At 45.5% G+C, this 15385-nt stretch overlaps 1 protein-coding gene across 6 annotated transcripts in view; it reads right to left on the bottom strand.

Annotated features, from left to right (window-relative positions):
• ADAM15 (ADAM metallopeptidase domain 15) overlaps positions 1-15385 on the bottom strand; it is a 45654-nt gene that overhangs the window by 16082 nt on the left and 14187 nt on the right. For all 6 annotated transcript variants that reach the window (XM_081840909.1, XM_081840911.1, XM_081840912.1 and 3 more), the window contains exons 9-18: positions 14456-14625; positions 13345-13426; positions 11351-11505; positions 11064-11238; positions 9219-9311; positions 6452-6647; positions 5278-5386; positions 4190-4355; positions 2908-2979; positions 1011-1122 (exon numbers count right to left, since the gene is read on the bottom strand). In XM_081840909.1, the coding sequence (XP_081697035.1) occupies positions 1011-1122; positions 2908-2979; positions 4190-4355; positions 5278-5386; positions 6452-6647; positions 9219-9311; positions 11064-11238; positions 11351-11505; positions 13345-13426; positions 14456-14625 (1330 nt within the window). The remainder of the gene's footprint in view (positions 1-1010; positions 1123-2907; positions 2980-4189; positions 4356-5277; positions 5387-6451; positions 6648-9218; positions 9312-11063; positions 11239-11350; positions 11506-13344; positions 13427-14455; positions 14626-15385) is intronic.

Here is a 15385-nt window from a genome sequence, read left to right as displayed (position 1 = left end):
TTTTATGGTATTTTCCATGGCTGTTACTGATGTTTTATTTTCAAAATTGCCTTGCCTCGCAACGTTTACGGCTTCCAGAAGAGGCTTTGAAAACATGTGTTTCAACACATGAATATGATTTAAATAATGATGATTAGGTAGATATAAGTAATAAAATAAAATAGAAGTAAGTAATAGAAATAAGACTCCTGGCTAACCATGCCTTTCTTGAGCCAACTGAGTTGTCAACAGGCCCAGAACGGGTGTCAGATAGGAACATAAAAACAGCATGGCTGCTGGATCAGGCCAAACGGTCACCTGCTTCAGGATCCTGTTCTCCCAGTGGTCAGCTGGATGTCCATAGGGGAAGCCCAAAAGCAAGACCTGAAAGCAGGTTATCAATGGCAGCAATGGAAGCTAGCGGCTAGAAAAATAGCTGGAGGCGTTTTCAAAGATTTTGATGCAAGAAGTTTGTCGAGTCGCATTTAAAGCACTGTGATGCCACTTGAAACAGTCATGGCTTGTCCCAAAGATCCCCGGGATCCAGGGTTTGATAAGGGTGACAAGAGTTGTTAGGAGCAACCCCTATTCAACACTGGCTCCGGTCTGGTGGAACGCTCTGCCTCACGAGACCAGGGCCCTGCAGGATCTGATTTCTTTCCGCAGGGCCTGTAAGACAGAGTTGTTCCGCCTGGCCTTTGGCTTGGAGCCAATTTGATTCCCTCCCCCTCTTTCTTTTTCCTTTTTCCTTTCTCCTCCTGAGATGAGGCTGCATTTTAATATTTCAATATTTTAATGTTGTATTTTAATCTTGTTTCTAAGTTGTATTCATTCAACTCGTTTTTATTATTGCTTGTTAGCCGCCCTGAGCCCAGCCTTGGCTGGGGAGGGCGGGGTATAAATAAAAATTATTATTATTATTATTGTTATTATTATTATTATTATTCCTCCCAGAGAGCTACAATTGACCGTTCAGCCTCGTTGAGAATTGCAGCACTTATCCCAGCCCACTGGGCCCCACGGCTACTTACTTGACTCCATAGCAGCCGACCCGCTGTCTATGCTGCCGCCCGACCCACTGCTCAGGCAGTTCGGAGGGGCCCAGCCAGACTGACAATGGCAGTGTCCTTTGCTGTTACATACCTGCAAACAGGGGAGAAGGACCCACAGAAGGAGGTGACTTGGCAGAATCGGAAAAGGCCAGAGCGCTTTCTTTATTTCCCCACATTGTGGCCCATGGGCATCCATCAAGGGGCCCCAATCCGCCTCTATGGGAGACGGGGCTGCTGAAACTCAGCCTTCATCCATGCAAAACAGTTAAATCAGTATCATACCACTTTAAATGGGTCACGGCTTCCCCCAAAGCATCTCGGGAAACTGTAGTTTGTTAAGGGGACTGAGAGTTGTTAGGCAACACACACCCCATTCCCCTTACAGAGCTACAATTCCCAGAGGGGTTTAGCAATCTGTCATCGCAAGGAACTCTGGGAATTGTAATTCTATGAGAGGAATGGGGGGGGGAGAGATTCCTGGCTTCTAACTCCCCTCCTCCCATACAGTAGAGTAGTGGCAGGTTCAGAGGCGCAGGGTGCCTTCACGATAATCACTGCCACACCCTTTATCAAGATTGTACAATAATCTTACAATTCTACTCTGGGCAGTTTCCAATAGAATAAAAACACAGGAAAACATCACACACTAAAAACTTCCCAATACAGGGCCTCCTTCAGATGTCTTCTAAAAGTCATATAGTTATTTATCTCCTTGGCATCTTATGGGAGGGGGTTCCACAGGGCGGGCGCCACTGCCAAGAAGGCCCTCTGCCTGGTTCCCTGTAGCTTCACTTCTCACAGTGAGGGAACTGCCAAAAAACCCTCGGAGCTGGACTTCAGTGTCCAGGCTGAACGATGAGGATGGAGACGCTCCTACAGGTATAAAGTCGTACCTTGGAAGTCAAACGGAATCCATTCCAGAAGTCCGTTCAACTCCCAAAACGTTCAAAAACCAAAGCGCAGCTTCTGATTGGATGCAGGAAGCTCCTGCAGCCAATCGGAAGCTGCGGAAGCCCCGTCGGACGTTCGGCTTCCAAAAATAGTTCGCAAACTGGAACAGTCACTTCTGGATTTGCGACGTTCGGTAGCCAAAACATTCGAGATCTAAGCTGTTTAAAAACCAAGGTACAGTGGTACCTCAGGTTACAGATGCTTCAGGTTACAGACTCCGCTAACCCAGAAATAGTACCTCGGGTTAAGAACATGGCTTCAAAATGAGGACAGAAATCGTGTGGCGGCAGCACGGTGGCCCCATTAGCTAATGTGGTACTTCAGGTTAAGAACAGTTTCAGGTTAAGAACGGACCTCCGGAACAAATTACGTTCTTAACCCAAGGTACCACTGTACGACTGTACTGGGCCGAGACATTGCAACACTCAGTGAAAACCTCCCTGTGTGGCCTTTCAGCCAGATCTACTATTTTCTGTGCACATTCATGGGCAAATAATTTGGAGTGCTCCGATATCTTCTTTTAGAATAACTTAAGTTGCGTTTTCCCTGAAAGTCCCACTACTTTCTCTCGAAAGTGAAGCGCCTTGTGATTTCAATGTGTTCCTAAATGCTTAGCTTTGGAGCATGTACAGAACAAACTCCCGCTAGGTGTTCTTCCTGAGCACCTTTTCCCCACAGTGACCCTGGGAGCCCATCCTCAGAGGCCGACTCCCCTCCCTTCGCTCCGATTGGCTCCAGTCAGCACAAAGGGTGAGAAGACTTCTTCTCAGTGGCTAAAAAGCTCTACTTTCATGCTGATTGGTTGGCTCTAGGATGCTGGAGGCGGGGATTGGGCTGCAGAAATTGTAATGGGTCTTTGACAGACCCATGCAAACCCTGCAACCCCGGACCACTACGGCTCTGCCCCCCAAGTCCTTCCACTTACCCCATGGCTGTTGCACTGACACGATGGCAGCTTGAGCGAGGAAAGATCTTGACACCGTTGGTCAACACACACCTGCAACCAGAGAAGGAACAATATTTTTTTAAAAATAGCTTTTATTAAGAATTTCAACATAGCAAATTATCAAAACATATCCTCTTCATTCCCCCCCCCCATTTTTCCCTCTCCTCTCCCCAAGAGAAACCCTCCCTCCCTCTCCCACCAGACTTCCCTCAGCTCCTCTCTCTGATTTTTCAACACATGTTATTCTCTGCATATTGTAAAATTGTAAAGATCCTTAAATGATCTGTCTATTATGTTAATCAATAAATTTGTTACAGATAGGTAGCCGTGTTGGTCTGCCATAGTCAAAACAAAACAAATTCCTTCCGGTAGCACCTTAAAGACCAACTAAGTCAGTTCTTGGTATGAGCTTTCGTGTGCATGCACACTTCTTCAGATACACATGTATCTGAAGAAGTGTGCATGCACACGAAAGCTCATACCAAGAACTGACTTAGTTGGTCTTTAAGGTGCTACTGGAAGGAATTTGTTTTGTTTTCAATAAATTTGTGTATGTTTATTCAAAACCTGCCAAGGAGTCCAATTCATTTTGCTGGGTTTTTTTAAGTAGTTTGTAAAAAGTTCCCACTCTTCTTTAAAGTCACAGTTGTCCTTGTCTCGCAGTTTGCATGTCAATTTCGCCAATTCTGCATAATCCATCAATTTTTCTTGCCACTGTTCTTTTGTCAGGATTTCCTCATTCTTCCATCCTTGTGCTATTAAGACTCTTGCCGCCGTTGTCGCATACATAAATAATTTCTTTATTTTCCTTGGCAGGTCTTTCCTACAATCCCTAACAAAAATGCTTCTGGTTTTTTTTACAAATGTTAATTTAAACACTTTCTTCAACTCATTATATATCATTTCCCAAAATTTTTTAATTTCTCTACATTCCCACCACATATGGTAAAAAGTCCCTTCTTTTTCCTTTACACTTCCAGCATACATTTGACCCAGTTTTGTACATTCTTGCAATCTGTACTGGTGTTATATACCATCTATACATCATTTTCATATACTTTTCTTTCAAAAGAGAACAGTCTGTAAATTTTAAATCTATTCTCCACAATTTTTGCCAATCTTCAAATTTTATGTTATGTCCTATATGTCCTAGAAATAACAAATTGACCATCTCAGAGGAGGATTGTGTTCCAAGCAGCAGCTCACAGAGGAGGGGGACCTAACAAGATACACCCCCTGCGTCCGCACGATGCCCACTCACCTTGCCAGCCCCACAGCCTGTGCCGGGCAACACCATGGCCAGATCCAGGATGTCATCAACAGGAGTCGGGGTGTGATGTGGGCATTCGGGAGCCCTGGTCGTTCTGTTCTGCTTTCTAGCACTGGTGCTGCTGGGTTGGCACTGCAGCCGCCCGCACAAGGCGTCCCTGGCAGAAAGGGATTACAAGTCTTTGACACACTGGTTACTCTTTACTCTCTCCACATCAAGTCTCCAGCCCTCAAGTTTTTTCAAGGAAATGAAGCAAGACTTCTAGTGTCACCGCGGTACAATAATATGGGGGCTTCGGCCATTGCAGGGAAAATAACTCCTATATCGCATGTGTTTCTATGGGTAAGGAAGACTCGGGACATTTCTACACCATTCAGATGGGATTTCATTTCTTACCTATCAAACTCAGATGTAAGAAAACTCTCTCCCTTTCAAGGAAGGCTTCCATAATGTCTTTTGTTGCTTTTACAGTGGTACCTCAGGTTAAGAACTTAATTCGTTCTGGAGGTCTGTTCTTAACCTGAAACTGTTCTTAACCTGAAGCACCATTTTAGCTAATGGGGCCTCCTGCTGCCACAACGCCGCCGGAGCACGATTTCTGTTCTCATCCTGAAGCAAAGTTCTTAACCCAAGGTACTATTTCTGGGTTAGAGGAGTCTGTAACCTGAAGCGTATGTAACCTGAAGCGTATGTAACCTGAGGCACCACTGTATTTTTATTATCTCCTCTCTATTTGGAAAATACAACCTCTATACTGCTCCCATGTTTGGTAACTTCAATTCTGCTTTTGTTCATCAATACCTTTGAGCTTACATTATTACTACAATTTTTAAAAGTGCTTTGGGTCTGTCCTGCTGCATTTCCAGGTAGAACTAGGAAAGATAAACCTGCCTAAAATCAGGGAAGCTAGTCTTGTCTGCCTGTACAAGGGGTGGTGAGCCTCAGGCCTGGGGGACAGAATCTGCCCTGCCCCCCCCCCCGGCAGCTTGATCTGTCCTTGGAACTCTTATCAGGCCACGCCCCTTCCAAATAGGCCACACCCCCTCACTGGCCCCCATCCTTACAGGGAAAGCACTCACTTCTCTGAACATGGCAAATAGGAACCATCGGCTTGCTGACCACAATGCCCTTCCAGGTCACCTCTGCCATTCAAAGAGGCCACACAGGTGTCCGAGACAGGGACCGAACCTGCCGGGGAGAGAGAGAGAGATAGTCAGGACAGCCAACGACAGCAGCAGCAGCAGCATGCTGCCATTTTGATAGTCACGGCTTGAGAACAAATGGAAAAATTAACAGGCAAAAGAACCATATACAGTGGTACCTCGGGTTAAGTACTTAATTCGTTCTGGAGGTCCGTTCTTAACCTGAAACTGTTCATAACCTGAAGCACCACTTTAATGGGGCCTTCCGCTGCCGCCGTGCCACCAGAGCACGATTTATCTTCTCATCCTGAAGCAAAGTTCTGAACCCGAGGTACTATTTCTGGGTTAGCGGAGTCTGTAACCTGAAGCGGATGTAACCCGAGGTGCCACTGTAAATATTTGTTAGCAACTACGAGGGAACGTTCACTAAAAATTGTGTATGTGTGGTTATTTAACACAGAGGAACCTATCGTATAGCTAGATAGCTCAGCTGGTTGGAGCTTGGTGCTGGCAATGCCAAGGTTGCAGGTTCGATTCCCGTATGGGACACAGTCCTGCACTAGGCTAGGCTAGATGATCCTCAGGGTGCCTTCCAAATCTGTGATCCCGTGAGAATAATGAGGGAAGCGGAACAGAAGTGCGCAGAGGTAGTTAGAGAACACTTGGGAAACATCCAGGGACCTTCAGCCCTGGCAAATGCTCCACGGCGGGCCAAGGCCTACTGGGAAGGGTTGAAGAGTTGGATGTTTGTTTCCTTGGATAAAAAGTTAACTACGCTGACAACCGGCTCTGCTTCTTTGTGCTGACCTGCAATAGACTCCAGCCCTGAAAAATGGGAGAGAGCTGGTGTGCTCGGATCCTGCCTGCAGTTTCCCCAGTTGATCACTGTGAGAACAGGATACTGGCTATTAGATGGGCCATTGGCCTCATCCAGGAGGCCCTTCATAAGTTCTAAACTGTTCTGAATTATGGATTTTAAAGTGGTGTAAGCATGCTTTGAATGCATGGTGCGGATGAGGCCAAGAAGCAGAACAGGCCTTCTCGGGAGCTTGCCCCAACCCACCCTTGGAAAAAATCTCCTCCCTGCACACAGCCCCAAACACCAGCTCACCTGGGCCCCAAAGTTCTTGGCACTGGCTCAAGTAACTGGGGCAGACCCCGCCATAGCAGACGGCCTTCTCGTCCCCACACGGCGTCCCATCTTGCTTGTGGACGTTGGCCCGGCAACGCGGGGAGGTACCATCGCAGTATTCGGGGAGGTCACATTCGTTCTGGGCTTCCCGGCAGAGAAATCCTGCGCTGCGGAGCTGTCGAAGGACGAATAATAATAATAATAATAATTTATTTTTATCCCGCCCTCCCCAACCGAAGCCAGGCTCAGAGCGGCTAACACAGTAAAAATAACAGAGTTTACATAAAATCACAATCAATTAATTGAAATACAGTGGTACCTCGGGTTAAGTACTTAATTCGTTCCGGAGGTCCATTCTTAACCTGAAACTGTTCTTAACCTGAAGCACCACTTTAGCTAATGGGGCCTCCTTCTGCTGCCACACCGCGATTTCTGTTCTCATCCTGAAGCAAAGTTCTGAACCATTTTAGCTAATGGGGCCTCCTGCTGCCACAACGCCGCCGGAGCACGATTTCTGTTCTCATCCTGAAGCAAAGTTCTGAACCCGAGGTACTATTTCTGGATTAGCGGAGTCTGTAACCTGAAGCGTATGTAACCTGAAGTGTATGTAACCCGAGGTACCACTGTATATTCTAAAATCAATTCATTCTAAAATCAATTCAAAATCAAATTAATGGCAACCATTAGGCTAAAGTTCTATGAGTGGTCAGACTGAGCCTTGGCCAAAGGCCTGGTGGAACAGCTCTGTCTTGCAGGCCCTGCGGAAAGAGGTCAAGTCCCGCAGGGCCCTAGTCTCTTGTGACAGAGCGTTCCACCAGATCGGGGCCACGGCCGAAAAAGCCCTGGCTCTGCTTGAGGCCAGCCTAATCTCCCTGTGGCCTGGGATCTCCAAGATGTTTTTATTTTAAGACTGTAAGGTCCTCTGTGGGACATACCAGGAGAGGCGGTCCCATAGGTACGAGGGTCCTAGGCTGTATAGGCTGAAGACGGTAGGAAGAGGGACACAGGTGTTGGCAGAGCCTGCAAGGAGGAGGGGGTGCGCCACTCCTCTGGCCCCAGCTGCAACCAACATTTAAAGCGCTATGAATAGTCATGGTTTCCACCCAAATAATTAGTTAAGGGGGCTGAGAGGTGTCGGGAGACCCCCCCTCACCCCTCTCCCAAAGCAATTTAACAATCAATCCCCCTTCACAGAGAACTCAGAATCAGAGTTATGTGGTGAACTGCCCTGAGATCTGTGGATGAAGGGCGGTATACAATATTATTATTATTATTATTATTATTATTATTATTATTATTATTATGTTATTTATTTACAGTGGTGCCTCGCAAGACGAAATTAATCTGTTCCATGAGTCTCTTCGTATAGCGGTTTTTTCGTCTTGCGAAGCAAGCCCATTGACAGCTTAGCGGATTAGCGCTATTAGTGGCTTAGCGGCTTTTGGCCGCTTATCAGTTTAGCGGATCAGCTGATAAGCAGCTTAGCGGCTTAGAAAAAGGGGGGGGGGAGAAAAAAACCCCGCAGGAACTCGCAAGACATTTTCGTCTTGCGAAGCAAGCCCATAGGGAAATTCGTTTTGCGAAGCGCCTCCAAAACGGAAAACCCTTTCGTCTAGCAGGTTTTCCGTCTTGCGAGGCATTCGTCTTGCGGGGCACCACTGTATTAAAGTTCTTATGTTACATTGGTAAACATTATCATAATACATCACAAGGCTTATTATACTATAGTTTTCAACATGTATACAAAGTTTATATACTAAAAGGAAAAGGGGGGGGGAAACAAGGGCAAAAAACTATTCCAAAATCATATATATACCAACACTTTGGACTGCCTGTCTATCCTGTTGTCTATTCCTTTTTTCAAATGAATGTACTCTTATTACTGTATATTTATTTACATTTATTATTATTATTATTAAGCTAGGAACACGAAAATGCTATTTCTCATTGTAACTGATTTTAATACTTGCAAACTCCTTGGAAGCCTATTGCGACATTAAGCAGTATAATAAATAAATTAGTGCAATAAATCAAGTTTCTGGCCATCAAGGAGGTAGACAAATCACAAAAGCGCCTGTTAAGAGTTGTGTGCTGCAACCCCCCCCCAAAAAAAATATTGTAATTCATAAAACTTATTTGCCACAAAAAAGCAACTCAAACAACATACAACATCAATCAAATAATATTCATATTAAAACTGCCACACAAAAGAGAAAAATCTGGAACACATTCACATTTTTAAAAAGCAGGGTTAGAACATCGCACGCACACAAAGAGGCTACCGAGATTAAAAGCTGAAGGCCTGGTGGAAAATAAATGTTTTTGTCTGGGGTCTAAATGTATGTATTGATGTCACCAGGCAGGCCTCTCTGGGGAGAGCATTCTGCAACCAGGGAGCCACCACTGAAAAGGCCCTGCTCTCGTGTTGCCACCCATGGGACCTCTCAGGGAGGGGGCACCCAGAGAAGGGCCTCAGATAACTATTGCAAGATCAGAGTTGGGGGCTCAAAAGGGGGCCCAAGAGAGACTTGGGGCCAACATGCCTTGTCAGTCACAGGCCAGCAGGTCTCCCGCACAGGTCAATGACATATACAAACCTTTAGGTGGAACATGCAACTGTGCACTTTCACTTAAAAGCCAAATTATCAGAGGGCTTGTGTGAATGAGAACGCAACACCCCTTCGAGGCAGGGCTGAGAAACCACCGGCAGATGTTCGCTCCCCACTCCTCTGCTCCGACAACTTACCTTGCATTCGTGGCAACAGGCTCCCCCCGTGGCGCACTGGGCTCCGGGCATCAGCTTGCATGAGCTCGCATTGCAACATGGGTCTGTACACTCCTGAAAAAGGAGAAAGGCATAAGTTCAGTGAAAAACCAACTGGGCTGCTCCAGATCCTCGCTTAGGCTTAACATGCACAACTATACAGTGGTGCCCCGCAAGAAGAATGCCTCGCAAGACGGAAAACTCGCTAGACAAAAGAGTTTTCCGTTTTGGAGGTGCTTCGCAAAACGAATTTCCTATGGGCTTGCTTCGCAAGACGAAAATGTCTTGAGATTTCCTGTGGGTTTTTTTCTCCTTTCCCCCCCTTTTTCTAAGCCGCTAAGCCGCTTATCCGCTAAACCGATAAGCCGCTAAAAGCAGCTAAAAGCCGCTAAACCGCTAATAGTGCTAATCCGCTAATCCGTCAATGGGCTTGCTTCGCAAGACGAAAAAACCGCTAGACGAAGAGAATCGCGGAACGGATTCTTTTCGTCTTGCGAGGAACCACTGTACTGGGCTGCAGTGAGATGAGTAAAGCCAAAGCAGGCTCTCAGCAAAACGTAGAGGATGCATCCTTCATACCAACTCCAGCTTTCTCCCTCAATTACAAAGGAGAACTCTCTACTTCAAGGGGACCCTTTTTGGCCTAGGCTTCTGTGCTAAGGCCAATAATAATAATAATAATAATAATAATAATAATAATAATAATAATTTTATTTATATCCCGCCCTCCCCAACTGAAGCCAGGCTCAAGGCGGCTCTATATGGATGAGTCATACCTGAGAGGACTTAACCTCAGTGTGCCGTGCCTCAGAACACATCCCCCCTCCTCATAAATGGAGCAACCCAGTCAGATAGATGGGGTACAAATAATAAAACTTATTTTTATTTTTATTTTTATTTTTATTTTTATTTTTATTTTTATTTTTATTTTTATTTTTATTTTTATTTTTATTTTTATTTTTATTTTTATTATTACAGTGGTGCCTCGCAAGACGAAATTAATCCGTTCCATGAGGCTCTTCGTATAGCGGTTTTTTCGTCTTGCGAAGCAAGCCCATTGACAGCTTAGCGGATTAGCGCTATTTGCGGTTTAGCGGCTTTTGGCGATCAGCTGTTAAGCGGCTTATCAGCGGATCAGCTGATAAGCGGCTTAGCGGCTTAGGAAAAGGGGGGGAAAGGGGAAAAAACCTGCAGGAACTCGCAAGACATTTTCGTCTTGCGAAGCAAGCCCATAGGGAAATTTGTTTTGCGAAGTGCCTCCAAAACAGAAAACCCTTTTGTCTAGTGGGTTTTCTGTCTTGCGAGGCGTTCGTCTTGCGGGGCACCACTGTATTATTATTATTATTATTATTATTATTATTATTATTATTATTACTACTACTACTACACAGCAAGGGCATCTGGAAGCTGCATGGGGCAAAGGTGACCTTTAAAGCCCTAAACAGCCTCACCCCATATACCTGAAGGAGCGTCTCAAACCCCATCGCTCAGCCCAGACACTGAGGTCCAGCTCCGAGGGCCTTCTGGCGGCTCCCTCACTGTGAGAAGTTACAGGGAACCAGGCGGAGGGCCTTCTCGGTAGTGGTGCCCTCCCTGTGGAACGCCCTCCCATCAGATGTCAAGGAAATAAACAACTATGTGATGTTTAGAAGACATCTGAAGGTAGTCCTGTTTAGGGAAGTTTTTAATGTTTGATTATTTAATGCTTGATGTTGATGGGAGCCGCCCAGAGTGGCAGGGAAACCCAGCCAGATGGGTAGGTATAAATTAAAAAAAAATTTAAAAAGGAGAGGAGGAGGAAGATGGGGAGAGAGGTGCCCTTCGTACCACCAGGAGGCCGCAATCGCACTCCTCCTTGTCCTCCACAAGGAAGTTCCCACAGCGAGAATCCACCAGGCGCCCCGGATCCGGCACGTCAAGGAGGCACCACACGCGGTCGCTCTGCAAGATCTGCTGGAGCTTCCGGTGGCTGCAGCTGCTGAAGGTTAAACCGGGCATGAGGCTGGCAGAGAAGAGGGAAACGGTCAGTGGCGGGGTGTCCTCGAACCCACTGCATTTCAGCAGTCCAACCAGCCACCCGGGGGGGAAAACCCCACACGCGTGCAGAGGCTCACCCCGTCAGTGGCTCCATGATGCAGCTGCGACCAGGGGGAAAGTTAGGGCCAGAGCCGTCACAGCTGCAGCCAGCGCCATCGTGGTCAAGGCCCAGGTTGTGGCCTAGCTGGTGCGAAAGAGTCGAGGCGATCATCAAGGGGCTGACCGAGTGGTCCTGGAAGAGGAGAAAAGACTGCTGGAGATTGCTCTGCGACTCCCTTTGGTTCGCACTTTTGAGCAAGCCAACCTAATTCGCACTTCTCCTTTTGTTGTTGTTTAGTTGTTTTGTCGTGTCTGACTCTTCGCGACCTGGAGGTGCTGGAGGAGACTCTTGAGAGTCCCATGGACTGCAAGAAGATCAAACCTATCCATTCTTAAGGAAATCAGCCCTGAGTGCTCACTGGAAGGACAGATCCTAAAGCTGAGACTCCAATACTTTGGCCACCTCATGAGAAGAGAAGACTCCCTGAAAAAGACCCTGATGTTGGGAAAGATGGAGGGCACAAGGAGAAGGGGACGACAGAGGACGAGATGGTTGGACAGTGTTCTCAAAGCTACCAGCATGAGTTTGACCAAACTGCGGGAGGCAGTGGAAGACAGGAGTGCCTGGCGTGCTCTGGTCCAGGGGGACATGAAGAGTCGGACACAACTAAACGACTAAACAACAACTCCTCCTTTATTCATTCATAAAAACACTTGCATATACAGTATACCGCTAACTCATAAAGAATAAAGATCCTTAGTTAAGGGCCACAAAAAACCCTGTGGGAAAGGAAATGCAAGGACAACAGATTCACCATCTCTTCAGGAATGTGTGGAGGTGGCAGTGATGGATAAAACAACAGATATAATCCAGAAAAAGAGAAAACACATGAGGTGGGATATATAATCAATGGGGAGAGATGGAACTGTTTTGTGGTCTATTGGAAAGAGCATTGTGTGGAGAGACTAGAAAGAGATTTGTTCATCTCGATTATGTACTTGTTTTTCTCCCCGTTCTCTCTTCCCTTTCTGTAGTTCAATGAACAAGTAAAAAAAAAAAATTTGATGTGCAAACTACGGAAGGTTACCTTATATATGTAAAACGACATAAAAAGCATATAATGAAATAGAATCAGATAAATGTTGCGGAAAGGTGTCTTGTCAAGCATAAGCTTGATGAAACAGAAAAGTTTTCAGCAGGCGTTTAAAAGCTGAATACCTAATTATTTATATTTTAAAAAATTATATACTTCATTTATTCTTTGTTTTTCCTTTTATACTATTCTTCCCAGAATACTACTACTGCTAAGCGGATCAGGACTGTGACCTTTTCTGTTTTGTTCCACTTCTCCATGATTCAACCCAAAACCCAAAAGCATATCCATCCATCAATCAATTTATTATGGTCAATAGGCCAAGAGAAACACACCATACGAAACAATCTTGGAGCAAAACAGATTGTAAAGTACTGCACAATGTAAGAACCATCATATACAGCTACAATAATTGCACATTAGTCCCTGAAAAAAGGTCCTTAAAGTTTCAGGTGGCGAGATGTTTCTTGCTCCCAGTGTTACTGGCAGAAATTTAATCACTGCAAGTGATACCTTGGGGTTTTTCTTCCATTAAATATCTAACATAAAACTGAACTGACCTTCCCAGAAGTTTGGCCAGCAAAAGGCCAATTGTCTCCTGCCTAAGTCACTTAAACAGAAGGACAGCTGTCTACAGATCCCAGCTCCTGATTATTACAGACCATAATACCCTTAAGGAAAGAGGAGCGCCAGCATCGCTGCCCCAAAGCACTTGGGTCGGGAGGATATTAAATCTGGCTGGAACAAAAAGCTCTGCAACATTTAACAAATGAACATAAAGATGCAAACTCTAGGTCAAACGTCTACACAAATGCAGAACCCTGATACTCCCTGGTTCCATGCAACCAGGCACCCGCAACAGGCACCCGCTTACCTGGGCTATCCAGAAACATGCCGCTACCCGGGCCTCTGAGAAAGAAAGGGGCACAAGTACTCACCATGCTGACCCCGCCGGAGCGATGGGAGCAAATCGAACCCTGCGTGGCCGTTCCTATTGAGCCCCCGGTGAATGGAGATCCCCTATGGGGCAGGGCAAGAGAAAGATCACCAAAATGGGGCGTGGGGGGGGGGAAGAGATAAGGTTTTACACAAGACAGAGCCAAGTACACATTGGGAATCCTGCCACAGCTGAGTGGGCAGGCACAAAGTGGGCAGGCTTGGGATAGCTCCGCCCATCATGCTTCCTTTTTTAAAAAAATAATATTTATTAACAATTTCAATAAAAAAGAAAAAAAAAGGTTACAAAAATGATAAAACAAAAAAAACAAAAAATACAAATTACAGAAAAGATAAAAACAGTTAAAAATAAATCCCTCTTTCTATATCTTACAATTCATTTACTTATTTTCATGACTTCCTCACACCTCCCTTTTTTGTATTTCAATTCAGATAGTTAATTCAGCAAATCCTTACCCTCTTTGTTTTATCTTATTTCTTAATCCATTTTTACATACTCCCTTTTAACCTTATTACTAAAACCGCTTCATTTCATTCCAACGTCATTTTAGCATTCAATAATTTTACAGTGTTTCTGTAGATAATCTTTAAATTTCTTCCAATCTTCTTCCACCAACTCTTCTCCCTGGTCTCGGATTCTGCCAGTCATTTCCGCCAATTCCATATAAGTCCATTACTTTCCGCCCATCATGCTTCCAGGCCCCGCCCACAGTCCCAGTAGTGTCTATCCCTGCCCATCAGTAGTGCAGGCCCCGCCCACAGGGCTGGTTAGTGTCAATCCCTGCCCATCAAAAGTGCAGGCCACACCCCCTGCCTGGCCAAACACACAGCACCCGGAACCCAGGCCAAGCAGCTGGCACTCCTCCGGGAGGCAAGTACCCAGAATGCACCAAACGAAGACCCAGGCTCCTCCGTCTATAAGCACCTCACTTCACCAGTCCACCCCCCTACACTCCCCTGCTAGGGATTCTCTGGAGCCCATCATCATCATCATCATCATCATCATCATCATCATCATCATCATAATTTATTTGTATCCTGCCCTCCCCGGCCAAGACTGGGTTCAGGGCGGCTAACCCTCAGGCTCCTTACATGATAAGCTGGACGCTGTCGTGTGGGATCCGAGGAAGCAGTTCCTCCTGCCTCCAACGCAGGAGCCGCTCCAGAACTGCCCGGGGGGAACCGTCCACAGAAACGCGGTTCCCCTTGTTCCAGACTTCCAGGCCGACGAGAGCCACCCGCAGACCCACCGTCCGGTAAAACTGGGCAGAGGAGGGGAAGAAAATGGGAGAAAGTGGGTTTTTAAAAGAAGAAAAAGGAAAGGAAAGAAAAAGGTCAGAGGGCAAGAGGGAAAAAGGGGTGAGTGCTTTTATTCCTTCATTCCTTCATTTAAATAATTATAAATTTTGCAAGACTAAAAAGAACAAGATCGTCAAGCACATCAGTCAAAGCTGCCTGGCAAAGAATTGCACATTTGAAAGGCCCTGTCTGAATAATCCAGGATGTTTCTTTTTCAGAAGAAATCCAAATACCAAGCAGGGATTATTCCTGTCGAAACTCTAGTGGAAGGGATTTCCACCCTGCCATACAAAAGGCTCTGCCCCTGGCAAAGTCCAGCCGGCCCTCAGGAGCATCGGCCATCGAAGTGTCCCCTCAGAAGACCTCAGCCCAATATTTCTGTAATTTTACAGAAAATTAAGGAATGTTAGAAGGATGTTGGAATGAAGTTTTGTGGTCTTAGCAGAAATGATATAAAGGATTAAGTAAAAATGGATTGGTAATTAGTGAAAGAGGAGAATGTAAAAATATAGTATATCAAGATAAATTTTTTAGGATAATAACAAAGATGGAAAGGATTTGCTGAAATATCTAATTGAACTAGAATACAAAAAAGGGAGGTGTGAGGAGGTCAAGGAAATAAGCAAAGGAAAGAAAGTTATGTAAAGGTTGCATTTGTGTGTTTTTTCTTTTCTTTTTTTTCTTGGTTGTTTGTCTTTTTTGTAATCTTTAAAATTGGAATAT

Source organism: Podarcis erhardii (genome assembly GCF_964252035.2).
Source record: "Podarcis erhardii genome assembly, chromosome: 15".
Lineage (NCBI taxonomy): Eukaryota > Metazoa > Chordata > Lepidosauria > Squamata > Lacertidae > Podarcis > Podarcis erhardii.
This window is presented reverse-complemented; position numbering and strand designations above follow the sequence as displayed.